The sequence below is a fragment of the Conger conger genome, chromosome 6, assembly GCF_963514075.1.
Source record: "Conger conger chromosome 6, fConCon1.1, whole genome shotgun sequence".
Taxonomy (NCBI): domain Eukaryota; kingdom Metazoa; phylum Chordata; class Actinopteri; order Anguilliformes; family Congridae; genus Conger; species Conger conger.
Genome location: NC_083765.1, coordinates 3564228 through 3587375, shown reverse-complemented (window position 1 = coordinate 3587375; position 23148 = coordinate 3564228). Strand labels below are relative to the sequence as shown.

Below are 23148 nucleotides of genomic sequence, written 5' to 3'. Positions count from 1 at the left end.
ACATATTTTATGGACTTCTACTGCTGTAGCCTATCCACTTAAAGTTATGATGCTACATACCACTGTTGTAATGTGTGGTTATTTGCGTTACTGTCACCTTCCTATCAGCGTTGACCAGTCTGGCCCTTCTCCTCTGACATCTCTCATTAACACGGCGTTTCTGACTGCAGAACTGCTGCTCACTGGATTTTTCATTCTTTTTTGCACCATTCTTTGCAAACTCTAGAGAATAGTGCGCGTGAAAATCCCAAGATATCAGCAGTTTCTAAGATACTCAAACCACCCTGTCTGCCAACAACAATCATTCCACGGTCAAAGTCACTAAGATAAAAATGTTTCTCCATTCTGATGGTGCTGACCCGTATCTACAGGATAATATATATTATATTAATAGTATATGTATTATATATACTTATTCTTATTATGGACGTACCTCCTCCTCCAGCTGATTAAACTAAACGGGCCTAGCTGTGTGAGTTTTATGTATTGTGTTACTGAGGGATTTGTGAGGGAAATGCGACATTGGATCAGGCGGTAAGAGCAGTCGGCTGGCAGTCAATCGTTTGCCAGTTCAATCCCGCCCTAGGTGTGTTGAGGTGCCCCTGCCCAGCCAATCGCCGTTGGTGTGTGAGTGTGTGTATTAATGGGTGAATGAGAAGCGTCATTTGTACAGCACTTTTGATAAAGGTGCTATATAAATGCGAACCATTTACCATTTACCAGATGCTGCTGCGGGGGCGCTGTTATGTGGGTAGGTCATTTTGTGTCTGGAGAGGTTGCAGGGGGGAAGTTTTAGGTAACGGGCTACTTCAGGGGCCGGGTTGTAAACAGAAGCTTGTGGGTTAAGAGCTAGCGCTTTGTTTTCAGTTCTTTATATGGCTGTTACCTGCTGCTGCTTGCCACAATGTCTTGTCTTGATAACTACTGTTATTTTGTTCATAAAACGTATTTTTAGAAAGAAAACAGTCGTTGGGAAAGTTAGCCTGTAAACCAAGAAGCCTTATCATCGCGTTGCAAGAATTTATCGTGGCGATTAAGGCTCAGCTACACACATCACGTACACACATCGTTTTATATAGGTTTTAAATCATGTTACGATCAACCAAAAAGATTTCATAACGGAGTGCAAAACTATGCTTCAGGTGATGTTCGGTTTTCTGTTCAGGTGCATCGCCTTCCGATCACAAGGAAGTTATATGTCATAGTTATATATCGTCTTCTCTAAAAATATTGCTCCACTTCATGTGAAGTGTTTTAGGTCCCCAGTATGCAACCATTTGTACTGAGCAGAGGAGAAGACAACAGCTGGCTGATGGAAGAGCCATTTCAGGGCTCAGTCAGGGCTCTCCTCCAGTCAGCCAGCGAGGAGCCCAGTGTTGGGCCACTTTCCAGCCCTGTGGGGCTCAATCCCACTGAGCCACACTGTGGGGAACAGGCTGTCTGGGGTCCCAGTAAGAGCTGAGTGAAAGGCCTAGTTAAAATGTACAACCCTCCTCCTTCTGTTTCTCCTAACAGCGCTCTGCACAGACAGCAGTGGAGGACAGTGAGAGGATCTTTACTGAGCTGATCAGCTCCATTGAGAGAAGGCTCTCTGAGGTGAAAGAGCTGATCAGAGATCAGGAGAAGGCTGAAGTGAGTCGGGCTGAAGGACTCCTGGAGCGACTGGAGCAGGAGATTGCTGAGCTGAGGAGGAGAGAGGCTGAGCTGGAGCAGCTTTCACACACAGAGGATCACATCCATTTCCTCCAGGTAACATCACTGGCTCTCTGACAGTCTGCACTGTGTACACTGTACATACATGGTGAGGTGTGTTCCTCTTTTACAAAGATCTGCTCCTGGTGTCTGCACAGGAGTCTGTGTTCACTGTCTGTCTCTTTCTGTCTGTCTGTCTGCAGAGCTGTCAGTCCCTCTGTGCCCCTCCTGGACCTGGAGACCCTCCCAGCATCACTGTCAGTCCAAACGTCTCTTTTGAGGCTGTGAGGAAATCTGTCTCTGAACTGAAAGAGCGACTGGAGGATGTTTTCAAGGCGGAGTTCAAAGTTTCTGGAAGAGGTTGGTGGACAAACCCTGCTGCAGAAAGTGTGTTTAGTCACTGCAGACAACACAGTGGTGAGGTGATCTGCCTAAGATTCACTCTTACAACATGAAAGGAACTTACACACCTTATATATTATTAACCATTGTGCGGTGTTTGGGTCTGTGGGACCTGTTTTCAATGTTCATTAAAAGAAAAATTAAACATTTAAATATATTTTTTAAACCTGAGACACATTGGCCTGGCCTCATTTAAAAGAACACAATTTAATTTAGTGCACACTGCACCCCCCTTCACATTTATATTACAGACACTCACTGATCACTTTATTGGGTAGGCCTGTATGAATATGTGTTGGGGCTCCTTTATCATTTCCTTAAAATAATGTGTGAAATTAGTTTTTCCAATTTGTTCAGTTCAAAGCAAATAAACATCAATGGTGATGAAAACCTTATTTAATTTATATATGTACAAGATTCACATGATTAATTCCTCCCATGTCTTGATTATAATTGATTGATTTTCAAAAATCACATTTTATCACAAATAGCGAATAGCTCTTTTATTGATGAATATGGTCTAGCAGAGGTGAATGGTAATTATTACCCATATATGCTGTCTGTATTGCTTGTAATTGCGACATCTGCTATGTTTATTTCAGTCTGCCTCGCAGGTTATATAACATCAAACAAAGAGTTCGGAAATTTGTGTTTGGTAGATTATTTCTCTGTTGTAACAATGCTTCTTGGCAATACATTTTATACCGTTGGAAAGCCTGTTTATTTCCCTTTTAAATGGTGCCCCATTTGTAAGGAACATGCATTTGTGGGATGAGCAGCACAGCTGAGTATGTGGGTAGCGCTCATGTAAAATTTGCCAAATCCTCTCTGCCAATGCCAAACAGCTTATTCTGCTGTTGCTATTGACTCTTGTTTGGTGTTGTTTGGTGGATTGGATGATTGACTGGTCACCAGCCTGGTCCCACACTGTTGTGGGATGGCATTCCACTCCTCAACCAGGATTTGTCACAAGTCAGCCAGCGTGGTTGTGTTGGTCACTCTAGCACCAACAGCACACCCCAGCTGATCCCACAAGTGTTCAGTTGGGTTGAGGTCAGGACTGTTGGCAGGCCATTCCATTCTCTCTACTCCCAAATTCTGGAGGTAGTCTCTGATAAACCCCGCTGTTTGGGGGTGAGCGTTGTCTTCTTGGAGGATGGTGTTCGGTCCCAGACTGTGGAGATATGGGATTGCCACTGGTTGCAGAATCTCATCTCGATATCTCTCTGCATTGAGATTGCCTCCAATGATGACAAGCCTGGTTTTTCCAGTGATGGAGATGCCGCCCCACACCATCACACTGCTTCCACCAAAAGGTGTTACTCTATCGGTGCAGCAATCAGCATAGCGTTCTCCCCGTCTTCTCCACACTTTGACCCTATGATCCAACTTCCGTAGGCAGAATCTGGACTCATGGCTGAACGTAGCGTTCCTCCACATGTTCAGGTTCCAGTGCAGGTGTTGCCGACACCAGTGCAAACGGGCCTGACGGTGAAGGGCAGTCATGGCAGGCCTCCTGGCAGCCCTATGAGCCGGAGATTGGCTGCGTACAGTCTGTTCAGGATTGTCTGGGCCGAAAGCCATGTGCCATATGGTCCTGCAAACCTTGACTGCAAATCTGTAGAAGACAGCCTACGGTTCCTAAGTGCTGAAAGGGTGAGGAACCGGTCTTCTTGGGACGCCCACTTCACGGTCTGTCTCTGACATCGCCTGTTTCATAAGATTTGGCACATTTTTCATGAGCGCAACCCACATACTCAGCTGTGCTGCTCATCCCACAAATGCATGTTCCTTACAAATGGGGCACCATTTAAAAGGGAAATGAACAGGCTTTCCAACGGTATAAAATGTGTTGCCAAGAGGCATTATTACAACAGAGAAATAATTTACCATATGCAAATTTCCAAACTTTTTGTTCAGTGTTTATTATTAATGAGAGGGGTGAGTGACATTTCAGTCTGTCTCACAGGTTATATATTATTAATGAGAGGGGTGAGTGACATTTCAGTCTGTCTCGCAGGTTATATATTATTAATGAGAGGGGTGAGTGACATTTCAGTCTGTCTCGCAGGTTATATATTATTAATGAGAGGGGTGAGTGACATTTCAGTCTGTCTCGCAGGTTATATATTATTAATGAGAGGGGTGAGTGACATTTCAGTCTGTCTCACAGGTTATATATTATTAATGAGAGGGGTGAGTGACATTTCAGTCTGTCTCACAGGTTATATATTATTAATGAGAGGGGTGGGTGACATTTCAGTCTGTCTCACAGGTTATATATTATAAATGAGAGGGGTGAGTGGCATTTCAGTCTGTCTCACAGGTTATATATTATTAATGAGAGGGGTGAGTGGCATTTCAGTCTGTCTCACAGGTTATATATTATTAATGAGAGGGGTGAGTGACATTTCAGTCTGTCTCACAGGTTATATATTATTAATGAGAGGGGTGAGTGGCATTTCAGTCTGTCTCACAGGTTATATATTATTAATGAGAGGGGTGAGTGGCATTTCAGTCTGTCTCACAGGTTATATATTATTAATGAGAGGGGTGAGTGACATTTCAGTCTGTCTCACAGGTTATATATTATTAATGAGAGGGGTGAGTGACATTTCAGTCTGTCTCACAGGTTATATATTATTAATGAGAGGGGTGAGTGGCATTTCAGTCTGTCTCACAGGTTATATATTATTAATGAGAGGGGTGAGTGGCATTTCAGTCTGTCTCACAGGTTATATATTATTAATGAGAGGGGTGAGTGGCATTTCAGTCTGTCTCACAGGTTATATATTATTAATGAGAGGGGTGAGTGACATTTCAGTCTGTCTCACAGGTTATATATTATTAATGAGAGGGGTGAGTGGCATTTCAGTCTGTCTCACAGGTTATATATTATTAATGAGAGGGGTGAGTGGCATTTCAGTCTGTCTCACAGGTTATATATTATTAATGAGAGGGGTGAGTGGCATTTCAGTTTGTCTCACAGGTTATATATTATTAATGAGAGGGGTGAGTGACATTTCAGTCTGTCTCACAGGTTATATATTATTAATGAGAGGGGTGAGTGACATTTCAGTCTGTCTCACAGGTTATATATTATTAATGAGAGGGGTGAGTGACATTTCAGTCTGTCTCACAGGTTATATATTATTAATGAGAGTGGTGAGTGGCATTTCAGTCTGTCTCACAGGTTATATATTATTAATGAGAGGGGTGGGTGACATTTCAGTCTGTCTCACAGGTTATATATTATAAATGAGAGGGGTGAGTGACATTTCAGTCTGTCTCACAGGTTATATATTATTAATGAGAGTGGTGAGTGGCATTTCAGTCTGTCTCACAGGTTATATATTATTAATGAGAGGGGTGGGTGACATTTCAGTCTGTCTCACAGGTTATATATTATTAATGAGAGGGGTGAGTGACATTTCAGTCTGTCTCACAGGTTATATATTATTAATGAGAGGGGTGAGTGACATTTCAGTCTGTCTCACAGGTTATATATTATTAATGAGAGGGGTGAGTGACATTTCAGTCTGTCTCACAGGTTATATATTATTAATGAGAGGGGTGAGTGACATTTCAGTCTGTCTCACAGGTTATATATTATTAATGAGAGGGGTGAGTGGCATTTCAGTCTGTCTCACAGGTTATATATTATTAATGAGAGGGGTGAGTGGCATTTCAGTCTGTCTCACAGGTTATATATTATTAATGAGAGGGTTGAGTGACATTTCAGTCTGTCTCACAGGTTATATATTATTAATGAGAGGGGTGAGTGACATTTCAGTCTGTCTCACAGGTTATATATTATTAATGAGAGGGGTGAGTGACATTTCAGTGTCTCACAGGTTATATATTATTAATGAGAGGGGTGAGTGACATTTCAGTCTGTCTCACAGGTTATATATTATTAATGAGAGGAGTGAGTGACATTTCAGTCTGTCTCACAGGTTATATATTATTAATGAAAGGGGTGAGTGACATTTCAGTCTGTCTCACAGGTTATATATTATTAATGAGAGGGGTGAGTGGCAGGGAGAGAAGGAGGCAGGGAGGGAGGGAGGGGAGAGGGGGAGGGGAGAGAAGGGGGGAGGGGAGAGATGGAGAGGGGGAGAGGGGGGGAGGGAGGGGAGAGAAGGGGGGAGGGAGGGGAGAGGGGGAGGGAGGGAGGGAGGGGAGAGGAGAGGTGGAGAGAGGGAGGGGAGAGGTGGAGAGAGGGAGGGGAGAGGGGGAGGGAGGGGAGGGGGGGAGTGGAGAGGTGGAGGGGGAGGGAGGGGAGAAGAGAGTTGGAGAGAGGGAGGGGAGAAGGGGAGGGAGGGGAGAGAGAGGGAGGGAGGGGAGAGGGAGGGGAGAGGGAGAGGGGGAGGGGGGGGAGTGGAGAGGTGGAGAGGGAGGGGGAGGTAGGGGAGAGGAGAGGTGGAGAGAGGGAGGGGAGAGGGGGGGAGAGAGGAGATAGGGGAGGAGAGAGGGGGGAGGGGGGGACGGAGGGAGGGAGGGAGGGAGGGGAGGGGAGGGGGGGGAGGGAGGGAGGGGAGGGGAGGGGAGGGGGGGAGGGGAGGGGGGGAGGGAGAGGGGGAGGGGAGAGGAGAGGTGGGGGGAGGGAGGGGAGAGGAGAGGTGGGGGGAGGGAGGGGAGAGGAGAGAGAGAGGGGGAGGGAGGGGAGAGGGGGAGAGAGAGGGGAGGGAGGGGAGAGAGAGGGAGAGGGAGGGGAGAGATGGAGAGGGAGAGGGGGAGGGAGGGGAGAGGAGAGGTGGGGGGAGGGAGGGGAGAGAGGGGGGGAGGGAGGGGATAGGAGAGGTGGAGAGAGGGGAGGGGAGAGGGGGAGGGGGAGAGGGGAGAGATAGGGAGGGAGGGGGGGAGGGGAGAGATGGGGAGGGGGGGAGGGGAGAGATGGAGAGGGGGAGGGGAGAGAAGGGGGGAGGGAGGGGAGAGGAGAGAGAGGGGGAGGGAGGGGAGAGATAGGGATGGGAGAGATAGGGAGGGAGGGAGGAGGGGAGGGGAGAGATGGGAGAGATAGGGAGGGAGGGAGGGGGGGAGGGGAGAGATGGGGAGGGGGGGAGGGGAGAGATGGGGAGGGGGGGAGGGGAGAGATGGAGAGGGGGAGAGGGGGAGGGGAGAGAAGGGGGGAGGGAGGGGGAGAGAAGGGGGGAGGGAGGGGAGAGGAGAGAGAGGGGGAGGGAGGGGAGAGTAGAGGTGGAGAGAGGGAGGGGGAGGGAGGGGGGGAGGGGGGGATGGGAGAGGGGGAGGGAGGGGGGGAGGGGGGGATGGGAGAGGGGGAGGGAGGGGAGAGAGCTCCAGATGATCCAGAATATCACAGAGGTGTTCAGTGTGAATAGGGATGAAATCTATAAACGTACCCAGTATGTAAGGGGCAGTTCTTCTGGCTAGAGCATAACCCTAAATGTGTTCAATGAGAGCTTTGTTTAATCTTGAGAGAATAAAATACAGTATGACCAGTATGTCTTTGTTTACTAGGATGCAAGACACTGCATAGAGATGAGAGGAGAGAACACAAGTCAAATTCCTCAGGAGTTTTATGATGAAACCATCCTGTCTCCTCTCTCTGCTCTGTTTTACTGTAACATTTGAGACCCATTCTGATACTGTATTCTGGGTGACATCAGTTGTCATTTACTTGCAGATTGAAACAAGCATTCAATTTCTCCAGGATCTTAGAAAAAGGTTGATCTTTTTCTCTTGTGATCTCTCTCTCCACAGTGGAAGAAGTCTCTGTTCTAGAGCCCCAGACCAGACAGGACTTCTTACAATGTGAGTCTGTAATTAAGCCTTCAATAAATGAATGAAGCAACCAGAGATTCTGAGGGAATATGAAGAAATAGATAATTTGGGTGAGGGGAGGGAGGGGAGAGATGGAGAGGGAGAGGGGGAGGGGAGAGAAGGGGGGAGGGAGGGGAGAGAAGGGAGGAGGGAGGGGAGAGAGAGGGAGGGGAGAGGGGAGGAGAGAGGGGGGAGGGAGGGAGGGGGAGAGAGGGGGGAGGGAGAGAGGGGGGGAGGGAGGGGAGAGGGGGAGGGGAGAGGGGGAGAGAGAGAGGGGAGGGAGGGGGGGGGAGGGAGGGGAGAGGGGCAGGGAGGGGAGAGGGGGAGGGAGGGGAGAGGGGGAGGGAGGGGAGAGGGGCAGGGAGGGGAGAGGAGATGAAATCTATAAACGTACCCAGTATGTAAGGGGCAGTTCTTCTGGCTAGAGCATAACCCTAAATGTGTTCAATGAGAGCTTTGTTTAATCTTGAGAGAATAAAATACAGTATGACCAGTATGTCTTTGTTTACTAGGATGCAAGACACTGCATAGAGATGAGAGGAGAGAACACAAGTCAAATTCCTCAGGAGTTTTATGATGAAACCATCCTGTCTCCTCTCTCTGCTCTGTTTTACTGTAACATTTGAGACCCATTCTGATACTGTATTGTGGGTGACATCAGTTGTCATTTACTTGCAGATTGAAACAAGCATTCAATTTCTCCAGGATCTTAGAAAAAGGTTGATCTTTTTCTCTTGTGATCTCTCTCTCCACAGTGGAAGAAGTCTCTGTTCTAGAGCCCCAGACCAGACAGGACTTCTTACAATGTGAGTCTGTAATTAAGCCTTCTGAATGAAGCAACCAGAGATTCTGAGGGAATATGAAGAAATAGATAATTTGGGTGAGGGGAGGGAGGGGAGAGATGGAGAGGGAGAGGGGGAGGGGAGAGAAGGGGGAGGGAGGGGAGAGAAGGGAGGAGGGAGGGGAGAGAGAGGGAGGGGAGAGGGGAGGAGAGAGGGGGGAGGGAGGGAGGGGAGAGAGGGGGGAGGGAGAGAGGGAGGGAGGGAGGGGAGAGGGGGAGGGGAGAGGGGGAGAGAGAGAGGGGAGGGAGGGGGGGGGAGGGAGGGGAGAGGGGCAGGGAGGGGAGAGGGGAGGGAGGGGAGAGGGGGAGGGAGGGGAGAGGGGCAGGGAGGGGAGAGGGGGGGGAGGGGAGAGAGAGAGGGAGGGGAGAGGAGGGGGGAGGGGGGGAGAGGAGAGGTGGAGGGGGAGGGAGGGAGGGGAGAGGAGAGGTGGAGAGAGGGAGGGGAGAGGAGAGGTGGAGAGAGGGAGGGGAGGGAGAGGGGAGAGAGGAGAGAGGGGAGGAGAGAGGGGGGAGGGAGGGGAGAGAGGGGGGGAGGGAGGGAGGGAGGGGAGAGAGGGAGGGAGGGAGGGAGGGGAGAGGGGAGGGAGGGAGAGAGAGAGGGAGGGAGGGAGGGGAGAGGAGAGGTGGAGAGAGGGAGGGGAGGGGGGGAGTGGAGAGGTGGAGGGGGAGGGGGAGGGAGGGGAGAGGAGAGTTGGAGAGAGGGAGGGGAGAGGGGGAGGGAGAGGGGGAGGGAGGGAGGGAGGGGAGAGGAGAGGTGGAGAGAGGGAGGGGAGAGGGGGGGAGAGAGGAGAGAGGGGAGGAGAGAGGGAGGGAGGGAGGGAGGGAGGGGAGGGGGGGAGGGGGAGGGAGAGGGGGAGGGAGGGGAGAGGGGGAGGGGGGGAGAGAGAGAGGGGGGGGAGAGGGAGGGGAGAGAGAGGGAGAGGGGGAGAGGGGAGGGAGGGGAGAGGAGAGGGGGAGGGAGGGGAGAGGAGAGGTGGGGGGAGGGAGGGGATAGGAGAGGTGGAGAGAGGGAGGGGGAGGGAGGGAGGGGAGAGGGGGAGGGGAGGGAGGGTGAGAGAGAGGGAGAGGGAGGGGAGAGATGGAGAGGGAGAGGGGGAGGAGGGGAGAGGAGAGGTGGGGGGAGGGCGGGGAGAGGAGAGGTGGGGGGAGGGAGGGGATAGGAGAGGTGGAGAGAGGGAAGGGGAGGGAGGAGGGGAGAGGGGGAGAGGGGAGAGATAGGGAGGGAGGGGGGAGGGGAGAGATGGAGAGGGGGAGAGGGGGAGGGAGAGAAGGGGGGAGGGAGGGGAGAGGAGAGAGGGGAGGGAGGGGAGAGGAGAGAGGAGAGAGAGGGAGGGAGAGGGGGAGTGGAGAGGGAGAGGGGGAGGGAGGGGAGAGGAGAGGTGGGGGGAGGGCGGGGAGAGGAGAGGTGGGGGGAGGGAGGGGATAGGAGAGGTGGAGAGAGGGAGGGGGAGGGAGGGAGGGGAGAGGGGGAGGGGAGGGAGGGAGAGAGAGGGAGAGGGAGGGGAGAGATGGAGAGGGAGAGGGGGAGGGAGGGAGAGGAGAGGTGGGGGGAAGGCGGGGAGAGGAGAGGTGGGGGGAGGGAGGGGATAGGAGAGGTGGAGAGAGGGAAGGGGAGGGAGGAGGGGAGAGGGGAGAGGGGAGAGATAGGGAGGGAGGGGGGGAGGGGAGAGATGGAGAGGGGGAGAGGGGAGGGGAGAGAAGGGGGGAGGGAGGGGAGAGGAGAGAGGGGGAGGGAGGGGAGAGGAGAGAGGAGAGAGAGGGAGGGAGAGGGGGAGTGGAGAGGGGGGGAGGGGGGGGGCGGAGAGAGGGGGAGGGGGGAGAGGAGAGGTGGAGAGGAGAGGTGGAGAGAGGGAGGGGAGAGGGGGGGAGGGAGGGGAGAGAGGGAGAGGAGAGGTGGAGGGAGGGGAGAGATAGGGAGGAGGGGGGGAGGGGAGAGATGGAGAGGGGGAGGGGAGAGAAGGGGGAGGGAGGGGAGAGAGGGGGGAGAGAGGGGGAGGGAGGGGAGAGGAGGTGGGGGGAGGGAGGGCAGAGAGAGGGGGAGGAGGGAAGAGGAGAGGTGGAGAGAGGGAGGGGAGAGGGGGAGGGAGGGAGGGGAGAGGGAGAGAGGGAGGGAGGGAGGGGGGGAGGGGAGAGAGGAGGCAGGGAGGGAGGGAGGGAGAGGGGGAGGGGAGAGAAGGGGGGAGGGGAGAGATGGAGAGGGGAGAGGGGGGGAGGGAGGGGAGAGAAGGGGGGAGGGAGGGGAGAGGGGGGGAGGGAGGGGAGAGGGGGGGGAGGGAGGGGAGGAGTGGGGGAGGGAGGGGAGCGGAGAGGTGGGGGAGGGAGGGCAGAGAGAGGGGGAGGGAGGGGAGAGGAGAGGTGGAGAGAGGGAGGGAGGGAGGGAGGGAGGGGGAGAGAGGGAGGGGAGCAAGAGAGGGGAGGGAGGGGAGAGAGAGAGAGAAAGGAGGGAGGGAGGGAGAGAAGGAGGGAGGGGAGAGAGAGGGGGGGGAGGGAGAGGAGAGGTGGAGAGAGGGAGGGAGAGGGGGAGGGAGGGGAGAGAGAGGGAGGGGAGAGAGAGGGGGAGGGGGGGAGGAGAGAGGGGGAGAGGGGGAGGGAGGGAGGGAGGGGAGAGAGGGAGGGAGGGGGAGGGAGGGGAGAGAGGGAGGGGGGGAGGGAGAGAGGGAGGAGAGAGAGGGGAGAGAGAGAGGTGGAGGGGAGGGAGGGGAGAGGGGGAGTGGAGAGGTGGAAAGGAGGGGGGAGGGGGAGGTTGAAAATCAATACAAGGGTAAAAATAAGTGAAAAGTAACTTTCAGAAGACACAAGTAAGTTTAAAAAGCTTTAAACATCTTAAAAATGAGAACAATAAAGAAAATATGAGATTTAATACATAAAATATGAAAGATGTATAAAATATGTTTGATGTGTAAAATATGTGAGTGGAGCTCTCCTCTCTTCTCCTCCATCAGATGGCTGTCAGCTCACACTGGACCCCAACACAGCGCACAGAGAGCTCCGTCTGTCTGAGGGGAACAGAGAGGTGACCCGTGTGGGAGAGATCCAGTCATATCCTGATCATCCAGAGAGATTTGAGCACTGGCCCCAAGTGCTGTGCAGAGAGGGTGTTTCTGGACGCTGTTACTGGGAGGCTGAGTGGAGTGGGGGTGAGGTTTATATAGCAGTGTCATATAAAGAGATCAGGAGGAAAGGGCGGGGTAAGGACTGTATAATGGGACGTACTAACAAGTCCTGGAGGTTGCGCTGCACTCGCTCCAGTTACTCTTTCAGCCACAATAATAAGAGCACTCAAATCCCTGGTCCCTCCTCCAGAATAGGAGTGTACCTGGATCACAGGGCAGGAACTCTGTCCTTCTACAGCGTCTCTGACACAATGACCCTCCTGCACAGAGTCCAGACCACATTCACTCAGCCCCTCTATCCTGGGTTTAGGGGTTGGTATGGATCCTCTGTAAAACTGTGTGATCTGGGATGAGGCAGAGAGTGAAGGGAAGATCAGCTGTAATTAAAGAGAGGGAAAAATACTGAATATGAAATAATATCATTGCATTTATGAAAAAGGCTGTGCTTTGTTCACACATTGTGGTGACCCACTGGTAGAGAGAGAGAGAGAGAATAGGTGAACAAAAAATTATATATATATTTTTTATAAGTGGCTTCAGGGCACATCTCAATAGTCCAGAACAAATAATGATTCCTTTTTCAAAAAGAATAAAATTAAGTGGCCAAAAAATTAGGAACACTGGAAAGAAAGAAAAATAACAAAAAAGTGGAATTCACGTGACCGCGTTCGTCCGTCGTTATCAGTGGCAGGCCGTCCAATCGGCTCCTTTCCCTGGGAAGTCCCCCTTCTCCGCCTTGTGGCCCGTCTCTCGTTAGGGATCCTCACACGCACTGGCTCCGGGTCTCTCCTCCTCTGTCATGAGCCCCGCTCTGTTCTCCAGCGCGGCTTTTTGTGGGGCGTCTCTCTCTTTCTCCAACTCGGCCCAGCCGCGCCTGTCCAATCAGAAATGATGAGGAGTGAGTGTTGGCGTTCCCCACGCGCCTCTCCCCGGTGGTGCTGACTCTCCCCCCGGCTCTCTCCAAGGTGCCACTCTGTTAAATACCATATTGGGAAATATACGTTGTTCATTACTTTCCCAGCTCTTGGCGCTGGCGCACGGGTCGTTCCGCTCCAGCGATCCCCGATCGGGCCACACCATGGTAACCAGGTCTGATGGGTTCTTTGTTCTGTAAATCGTGTGGAAAAGGTTTGGCTGATGCCAATAAAGCCATTTGAATTTGAGAGAGGGAGAGGGAGAGAGACAGAGAGGGAGAGATGGGGAGAGAGAGAAGGAGATAGAGAGAGAAAGAGAGGCAGGGGGGATAGAGAGGAGAAAGAGAAAGATATATACAGACATATATGGGGAAAGGTTGTTGTTGTTTACTATGTGTGTTTGGCTGGGGGGTTGTTGTTGTTTACTGTGTGTGTTTGGCTGGGGGGGTTGTTTATTATGGGTGTTTGGGGGGGTTGTTGTTTACTATGTGTGTGTTATGCTGGGGGGGTATTTGTTTTGACTGTAATGTTGTTATTGTCAATGCTTTAATAGACAATTCACTTGTCAGGCAAATAAAGCACATTTGAATCTTGAGAAAGAGGGGAATTAATTACAATTATGAATAAAATGTTTATACAATTAATAACTACATCCTGATTATTAATTTTATTATTATTATATATTTAAATTAATTAAAATTATGAGGGAGAGAGAGAGAGGGAGGGAGGGGGTAGGGTAGAGGCAGGGAGGAGAGGGGGAGAGGGGGAGGGAGGGGAGAGAGAGGGAGAAGGGGCAGTTAAAAGAAAAAAGAGGGCAGTAAAGCCAGTAAAAAGGCAACTCCTATATCTGGCTCAGAATAGATTCTATTTTACAATCTAAACCAGTCTTCCTCTTTGCTTTATAAATACCACCAAGAGATCCACCCCATTACAAAGAGGACTGTTTCTCTGATTTACAGAGAGAAACTGTTCATTTTCACTCACTGGGATATGTGCTGATATGTGGAGATTGAAATGCCAGAACAGGAAAAGAGGTTGATTTTATTCATTCCAATGGAAACACACACATATTTAGTTACACTCCTCTTAACCCGTCACCAAACACAACAGCCAGACAAAACAATGACAGTGTGGTCAACAAGAGTGGGAAACAGGTTCTGCAGCTCTGTAAAAGTCCAGGTCTGTTCATAGTAAATGGTCGGACCAGGGGAGACTCCCTGGGAAGGTTTACATATTGTTCACATTTCGGACAAAGTGTGGTGGATTATGTCATCACTGACCTAGACCCCAGCTTCATCAGGGCATTCCTGGTTAAACCACAGCTCCCTATATCTGATCATTGTCAGACTGTACTGTACCTGGACAGCACAGAGAAGCTGCTGAGCAGTTCACCTGCAGAGAAGATCTGTCTCCTAAAGCCCCCATAGAAATGGAGTGAAGCCAATATTCACACATTAAAACTAAATTGGGAAAACCCAAAAATCAAAACATTACTTAACTTACACATCTACCTTTGAAGATGTGAACCTGGCTAGCAGAGATTTTAATGAGATGCTCAATACTTTGGCCTCGTTGGCAGATATTCCTCCTGTAAACATGAGAATGAATCTAAAGAACACAAAGGCAGGTGTGGTTTGATCAGGAATGCAGAGCATCAAGAAATTGTTTGCGTACTCTTTCAAACAAAAAACACAGAGATCCATGCTACCAAGAGCTTTGCCCTAATTATTACAATGCTCTAAAAGTATATAAACAGCTCTTGCATCGTAAAAAAGGAAAACATATTGAAGCCAAAATAGGTCAAATTGAAGACGCTATTGATAGACACATTTTGGGATCTATACAAAAAGTTTGATGATCATAAGCCAGGACCAGCTATTCAAAATGGCACAATTTGGAAAAATGACTTTGAAAATCTCGATAAGGAAATCAAAATGGCAGACCTGACTCCACCACATCAGGACCAAATGAAAATGACATGATTTGGACAAAAACAATAAAATCTAATCAAAATCCACTAGACATCTGTATTAACAGAACTGAAATAGAGGATGAAATCAAAACCCTGAAGCACAGAAGAACATGCAGTCCTGACAACATGAGCAATGAAACGCTGCAGGCCTGTGAGGCACATGGAAGATGCTCTATATAAACTGATCAACTTGATATTGGAAGCGGCTGTTTCCCTGAGCTATGGAACCAAGGGCTCACAACGCCCAGCTATAAAAAGGGCAACAAATTTCACCCCAATAATTATAGAGGCGTATGTGTACGTAACCCAGGAAAACCATTTCGTCTTTTTACCAAAACACCCAGCCATATTTATTCTCTTCACACCTTAATAAATCAAAATACCAAATTGAAATCTCGAAAAATGTTCTCCTGTTTTATTGATTTTAGAAATTTTAGATTTTAGATTTAAGAAAGCCTTCGATTCAATTTAGCATAAAGGGCTTCTGTATAAACTGCTCCAAATTGGCATCGGAGGAAAAACATATGATCTGGTAAAATCAATATATTTCAACAATAAATCAGCAGTTAAGATAAACAACAAAAGAACAAATGACTTTCACCAGGGGAGAGGGCTCCTCCAGGGCTGCAGTCTCAGTCCTGCGCTGTTCTACATCTACATTAATGAGCTAGCCACCATGATTCAGCAGTCTTCAGCCCCAGCCTCACCCTTTGAGATACAGAGGTTAAGTGTTTACTTTGCGCTGATGACTTGGTCATCATGTCATCAGCAGCTCATGAACTGCAACAAAGCATTGACATTGTTCAACAATATTGTGAAAGATGGGCCCGAAAAGTTAACTTGGTAAAAACATCTGTGCTGATCTTCCAAAAGAAAGCCAGACAGCAGGGGAACCAATACAAGTTCACCTACGAGGGTGAAGTGTTGAAACAGTACCAGTCACAATTACCTGGGCTTGGAGATCAGGTCCTCAAGTAGCTTTAACCTGCTGACAGAAACACTCCACAGAAGAGTATTTCACTCAATCAAATCTAAATTTGGCAAAACATATATCCCGATTAAAATCTTTCTTAAAATGCACCACTCCATATTAACTCCAATGGTATTATATGGAAGTGAGGTGTGGGGACCCATATTAGATCCCAGCTTTAAAAAGTTGGACAAAGGACCAATTTAAATATTCCAGCTGGAATTTGCCAAACAAATACTAGATGTCTCCAGGAACACTTCCAACTATGCTTGTAGCGCAGAACTTGGTCTCTACCCACTGCATATTCAGATGCAGAAAAGAGCTTTCCAGTGGACTGACGAAGCACATGCAAGTTTTGAAAAAGTAAAGAAAATGCTGATGAATAGCCCTGCCCTTGCCTTGTTTGACCCTACATTGCACACTGTTATTTCTACTGATGCTTCTGACTATGGGTTGGGTGCCATTATGTCACAACAGGGTCCAGATAACGTAGAAAGAACTGTTGCATTTGCGTCTCGAACTCTTACTGCTGCTGAACGCAGGTACGCTGTCGTAGAAAAAGAAGCTCTTGCCTGTGTGTGGGCTGTAGAGCGCTGGCGTACATACCTTTGGGGTCGTCGTTTTACACTGAGAACGGACCACCAAGCACTCACGGCGCTACTGACTACAAAAGGCGTCGGAGGCGCTGGTCTTCGTGTTGTGAGATGGTCCGCCCGCCTCATGGCGTTCAACTACGACGTAATCTACCGTCCCCGGTTGCGAGAATGCTCCGGCTGACTGCATGTCTCGGTTGCCGCTTCCTTCTACCTTCTCCGATGACGTTCCTGCTGCTGCTCTGGCCGACGTTGACGCCGAGTATGTGGCCCTACTCACCACTGCTTCTGCGTCTCTATCTGCTGCTGAACTCCACTCTGCCTGTGCCACATGTCCCGAGCTCACAAAGCTCCCAGCCGTCATTCTATCTGCTGCTGAACTCCACTCTGCCTGTGCCACATGTCCCGAGCTCACAAAGCTCCCAGCCGTCATTCTATCTGCTGCTGAACTCCACTCTGCCTGTGCCACATGTCCCGAGCTCACAAAGCTCCCAGCCGTCATTCTATCTGCTGCTGAACTCCACTCTGCCTGTGCCACATGTCCCGAGCTCACAAAGCTCCCAGCCGTCATTCTATCTGCTGCTGAACTCCACTCTGCCTGTGCCACATGTCCCGAGCTCACAAAGCTCCCAGCCGTCATTGAGAGTGGCTGGCCTCCTTCCGCCAAAGGTTTCGATCCAGTACTGCTGCTATACTACCCCGTACGTTTCGAACTGTCTGCCAAGGACAACTACGTGTTCCGTGGTTTCAGGTTAGTTGTTCCTGCCGCTGTACGTTCTACACTCATTCCCATCGCGCCTGAGTCTCACCAGGGAGTGGTGCGGACGAAACGGCGCCTCCGGGAACTGTACTGGTGGCCTAAAATGGATGGTGACGTGTTCACTGCTATCTATTCCTGCTACTTGTGTCAGTCCAATGACTGACACAAGTAGATGCAAAACTGCATCCGAGTCCCTTGCAACCTGTTCCTCTACCGGAAGGGCCCTGGCAAAAAGTTGCCATGGACATCGTTGGTCCCTTCCAGTCAGGTACCTACTGCAGATTCGCCATTACAATGAATGACTACTATTCCAAATGGCCTGAGGTGGCCTTCACGCGTGACGTTACTACTAACACTGTGCTTGCATTCATGTCAGGTGCGTTCAGTCGCCATGGTAACCCGCTTAGCATTGTTACTGATAATGGTGTACAGTTTACCTCCACAGGCTTTGCTTCTTTCCTGAAGGAGAGGCAGATCTCACACTACCGTTCATCGCTCTACTACCCTGCTGCTAATGGGGCCGTAGAGAGATTCAACCGTGTGCTGAAACAGACCGTTCAGCTTGCCATTCAACAGCATCTGCCCTGGAAACCTGCTGTGACTGACTGCCTGCATGTCCACCGTGCTACCCCGCACGCCACTACTGGTTCGTCTCCATTCAAACTGCTCCATGGACGTTCCATGCCAACCAAGCTGTCATTGTTGCCTCCTGCTCCAAAATGCAGTCCCGAGGAAATGGACATTCGCAATAGGGTTCGTCAGCAGCAAGGTAAAATGAAAGCTTACACTGATGCCAAACGGGGTGCACGCCCTCCTGCTTTCCAAAAGGGGGATGAAGTGCGGGTTAAAAATCCTTTACATGTGCCAAAAGGGCATCGAAGGTTCAGCGATCCCCTTAGCATCAGGGAAAAAGTGGGGAAAAGTACATACATTCTGAGTAATGGTAAGACTTGGAATGCTTCTCACCTTACTGCATTCCCTGATCCTGCTGTCGCTGACCAAGGTACTATCGGACCTCAAACTGCTCATGGGACCAGGCCTAAACCTTTTACTCGTAAGCCTGATTGGTTCAATGACTATGTCACTTAAATGTAATATTGCTGGTTACCTTGAAAAAAATGCATATGATACTGTAACTATTCTGTTTCTACATTTGATGAAAATTTCTGTTGCACTTACACTACTGTACTACTCCAGTCAAAGGGTTAAGTTTTAATTCACTAAGATCATTCTGTTACTTGCACTGATAAGTGAGAGTTCCTTGTGGTCTTGCTTGTGATAGTGACTGGTATTTTCATTTGGTTATCCTACTCAATATACTTATTCTGTTACTGTATGTTGGAGATACTGTGCATGCTTCCCATTAGTACATGTATTGCCTTTTATACAAAGGGGGAAATATGTTGTGTCCTGTGACTTTAATACTTGTGACGTAAAACGGGGAGTGAAACAGGATGTAGAAAGGTATGAAGAATATGACTACTGTGAGGACGTGCTTCGTGTCTGTTATACTGAATAAAATGTTATATCGTTAATTGTGCGGGTAGTTGCTTATTGCAATACGGATTCCTTTTCCCCCAAAGTGCAACACAACACCAAGCTTGTGGCATCATATTCAAAAAGACTTGAGGCTGTAATTGCTGCCAAAGGTGCATCAACAAAGTATTGAGCAAAGGCTGTGAATACTTATGTACATGTGATTTCTTTGTTTTTTATTTTCAATAAATTTGCTAAAATTTCAAAAAAACATCTTTCATGTTGTCATTATGGTGTGTTGTGTGTAGAATTTTGAGGAAAAAAATTAATTTATTCCATTTTGGAATAAGGCTGTAACATAACAAAATGTGGGAAAAGTGAAGCGCTGTGAATACTTTCCGGATGCACTGTATACCATTTTCTTGGACAGAATTTTTGGGCTTCATGCTCTGGCCGAACCCCACGAATATGTCTTTGTTGACACGACAGAGTTTAACTTGACGAAACGGCGGAGCAGTGGAAGAAATATCATTGGCCAGCATGCCATTGTTGAGGTGCCAGAACAATGAATGTAATGTAATGTAATGAGGATACAACGTGAGCCAATGTGCCTCCATCAGCCAGTGGGGCGTCCTCCACCGCCTTGCCTTACAACATGGTACACCTGGCTGCATTCCTAAGTAACATGGAAAACAACATGGTACACCTGGTTGCATTCCTAAATAACACAGAAAACAACATGGTACACCTGGTTGCATTCCTAAATAACACAGAAAACAACATGGTCCACCTGGCTGCATTCCTAAATAACATGGAAAACAACATGGTACACCTGGTTGCATTCCTAAATAACACAGAAAACAACATGGTCCACCTGATTGCATTCCTAAATAACACAGAAAACAACATGGTCCACCTGGCTGCATTCCTAAATAACACGGAAAACAACATGGTCTACCTGGTTGCATTCCTAAATAACACAGAAAACAACATGGTCCACCTGGCTGCATTCCTAAATAACACAGAAAACAACATGGTACACCTGGTTGCATTGCTAAATAACACAGAAAACAACATGGTCCACCTGGCTGCATTGCTAAATAACACAGAAAACAACATGGTCCACCTGGCTGCATTCCTAAATAACACAGAAAACAACATGGTCCATCTGGCTACATTCCTAAATAACACAGAAAACAACAGGGTACACCTGGCTACATTCCTAAATAACACAGAAAACAACATGGTACACCTGGCTGCATTCCTAATTAACACAGAAAACAACATGGTCCACCTGGCTGCATTGCTAAATAACACAGAAAACAACATGGTCCACCTGGCTGCATTCCTAAATAACACAGAAAACAACATGGTCCATCTGGCTACATTCCTAAATAACACAGAAAACAACATGGTCCATCTGGCTACATTCCTAAATAACACAGAAAACAACAGGGTACACCTGGCTACATTCCTAAATAACACAGAAAACAACATGGTACACCTGGTTGCATTCCTAAATAACACAGAAAACAACATGGTACACCTGGCTACATTCCTAAATAACACAGAAAACAACATGGTACACCTGGCTGCATTCCTAAATAACACAGAAAACAACATGGTCCATCTGGCTGCATTCCTAAATAACACAGAAAACAACATGGTACACCTGGCTGCATTCCTAAATAACACAGAAAACAACATGGTACACCTGGCTACATTCCTAAATAACACAGAAAACAACATGGTACACCTGGCTGCATTCCTAAATAACACAGAAAACAACATGGTCCATCTGGCTGCATTCCTAAATAACACAGAAAACAACATGGTACACCTGGGTGCATTCCTAAATAACACAGAAAACAACATGGTACACCTGGCTGCATTCCTAAATAACACAGAAAACAACATGGTACACCTGGCTGCATTCCTAAATAACACAGAAAACAACATGCAGCAACAGGAAGAAGGGGAGCCAGGGTGGCCAGAGCAGTCGCGATGTTGTCATTTGGGAGAACGTCAGTTTCCATCCTGCTGCTCTGGTTCCTGCCCGGCTCACTGACCAGGCAAGATATCTTGGTGTTATTTCTGCCTGCATATTCACCATTCCTCAACCCTATTGAATTTCTCTCTGCATGGCGGTGGAGGGTGTACGATCACAGCCCTTATGTGCGGGAAACTCTCGTGCAGACCATGGAGGAAGTGTGTGGAGGTGCAGACCATGGAGGAAGTGTGTGGAGGTGCAGACCATGGAGGAAGTGTGTGGAGGTGCAGACCATGTTGAAGGCGTGTGGAGGTGCAGACCATGTTGAAGGCGTGTGGAGGTGCAGACCATGTTGAAGGCGTGTGGAGGTGAAGGCTGTGGGGGTGGTGTGGAGGTGCAGACCATGTTGAAGGCGTGTGGAGGTGCAGACCATGTTGAAGGCGTGTGGAGGTGCAGACCATGTTGAAGGCGTGTGGAGGTGAAGGCTGTGGGGGTGGTGTGGAGGTGCAGACCATGTTGAAGGCGTGTGGAGGTGCAGACCATGTTGAAGGCGTGTGGAGGTGCAGGCTGTGGGGGAGGCGTGTGGAGGTGCAGGCTGTTGGGGAGGTGTGTGGAGGTGCAGGTGGAGGTGCAAGCCATTGAGGACGTGCGTGGAGGTGCTGCACTTGAATACATCCCAGGGAGGATCAGGCGTACCAGGACATATTTCCCACGCTTCCTTGAAAGAGCGAACATCATGTGTGATGTGGATGACATTATGTGGCCTGACCCAGCCCAGAGACAAGACAGGAGTCAAGCTGATAATGAGTCCAGTGAATTGTGAACTATTCTCTAAATTGCTGTTTTTTTTTCTCGTACTGCAGATACTGAGTTCCTTTTTTTGAATGCTTCTCCTCTTTTAAATGGCTACAGTTTTTTGTTCCTTTGACGGTGTTGTGTTTACTGGACAGTACATTTCACTCAGCATCACTTTTCAGTCCTGCAAATTAAATATCTGGAAATTTGCACACTTCCTCATTTGTTAGTAGTGTAACATTGTAAAGATCAAAATCTGAGGACCAGAAAATAAGTATATGAATCCTAACTCACTGCTATAAAAAGTTTTGAATTTATTGCTGTGAATTTATCTGACTGGTGTGTTGGGGGTAGTCTACATTTTCTACGTGTTTTGATTGCTTGTTTGTGTCATATGAAGGCAAAGTTTAATTTTATGGAAGAGTATATGTTGTTGAGAAGATCATTTGAGTTTTGCGTGGGACTGTGTTACTTGTTTTGAAAAAAGGTTGAATTATTTCATAAAATGTCTCTTAGCAATCATTAAAAAAATCATTATAAGCCTAATGTCGACTCTTCAGCCCCCTCTAGTGGTTGTAATGTACACCTTATATTGAGACGATAATAGTTTCAGGCTAATCTGTTTTCAGAACAAGCAGGCCTATTGATTGTTTATTTATGTTTCACACAACTTTATTGCCATTAAATTAATTAATAGATCTCACGCTCAGCAGTGAGGAACAACAACATGCACAGCTGTAGGAACAGCAACAAGTGCTTGAAGACACAGCCTATGAGTGAAATAAAGATCCTGTTGACAGGGGTCGTCAAAATGCCATGTCAAACACGGGCAGCCTAGCGCCTAGCCCGAGTGACTAAGGTGCTTCACTGAGACCCAGAAGGTTGGTGGATAATATTATCCTTCCTTAGTTTTGGATTAGTTATTCATATAATGTCCAACAGGAGGAAGCATTTAGCCACTTAAAAAAAAACTAAAAAACATACAAAATGTTTCACCTTGCAAACCTGAAATACCTGTTAAACTCCATTATCAAAACATGCATGTACAATGCAGAAGTACAGGTAAAAACAAAAACAAACCTAAGGTAAGAAATAATTTGAATATCACATCTCATTCTGACATGCATGTATGCACACACAACTCACACACACATACAGGCACACATGCACGCACACGCACACAGACTCATACACACACACACAAACAGACACACACACATACACGCACACACACACACACACACATACAGGCACATACATGTGTGTGTGCGTGTGTATGTGTGTGTGTGTCTATGTTGTGGCACCCCTGCTCCTGCATGTTGTGCCACGTGGGTGGAGAACCCTGGAGGGACCCGCGCAGAGCAACCGCGCAGACGTCACGCATTGGGAGAGGTCTGGGAAGGAGTGTATCTCCCTAGAGAGGTGATGGGAAGATCAGCACCTTGGAGAGATATCCCTCTACCTGCAGTCCAGGACCCCAGACAGCGCACATGAGTGAGCAGAATGGAAAGGTACTGACTCAGCTGCAGCCTGTTTCCTAACGAGCAGGGAATGGTATTTAAGGCGCGGTCGAGGCTGCAAACAGGTTCAGTCGGCACCCTTCCTGAGCGTGTGAGAGGGACCTTCTATGCCCTGCTGTACTGACCCTGAAGGAGACCCCACCTTTACCGAATGGCAACCCGGAACAGACGCCGGACACGTGAGCCAAATAAAATCCTGTCCTACTTACCCTATATCTTTGTGCTTGCCCTGAGGGGGGGCGCTATCACCAATACCCCAAAAAAAAAACACAGAAAAAATAAAAATAATAATTTTTTCTGATATCTGCTATCTCCTGTGTCTGGTT

The 23148-nt window shown here is 48.6% G+C and overlaps 1 protein-coding gene and 1 pseudogene across 3 annotated transcripts in view; both read left to right on the top strand.

The window, feature by feature from the left end:
• The window catches only part of LOC133130146 (tripartite motif-containing protein 16-like), a 75143-nt gene that overhangs the window by 2004 nt on the left and 49991 nt on the right, over positions 1-23148 (top strand). The window contains exons 4-8 of one of the 3 annotated variants that reach the window (XM_061244453.1): positions 1516-1749; positions 1896-2052; positions 7819-7869; positions 8634-8684; positions 11662-13173. In XM_061244453.1, coding sequence (XP_061100437.1) covers positions 1516-1749; positions 1896-2052; positions 7819-7869; positions 8634-8684; positions 11662-12185 — 1017 coding nt within the window. In that variant the 3' untranslated portion in view covers positions 12186-13173. Of the gene's footprint in view, positions 1-1515; positions 1750-1895; positions 2053-7818; positions 7870-8633; positions 8685-11661; positions 13174-23148 lie in introns of those variants that run through there. The other 2 variants (XM_061244454.1, XM_061244452.1) reach the window with 2 other exon arrangements.
• The window catches only part of LOC133130139 (NLR family CARD domain-containing protein 3-like), a 121020-nt pseudogene that overhangs the window by 80915 nt on the left and 16957 nt on the right, over positions 1-23148 (top strand).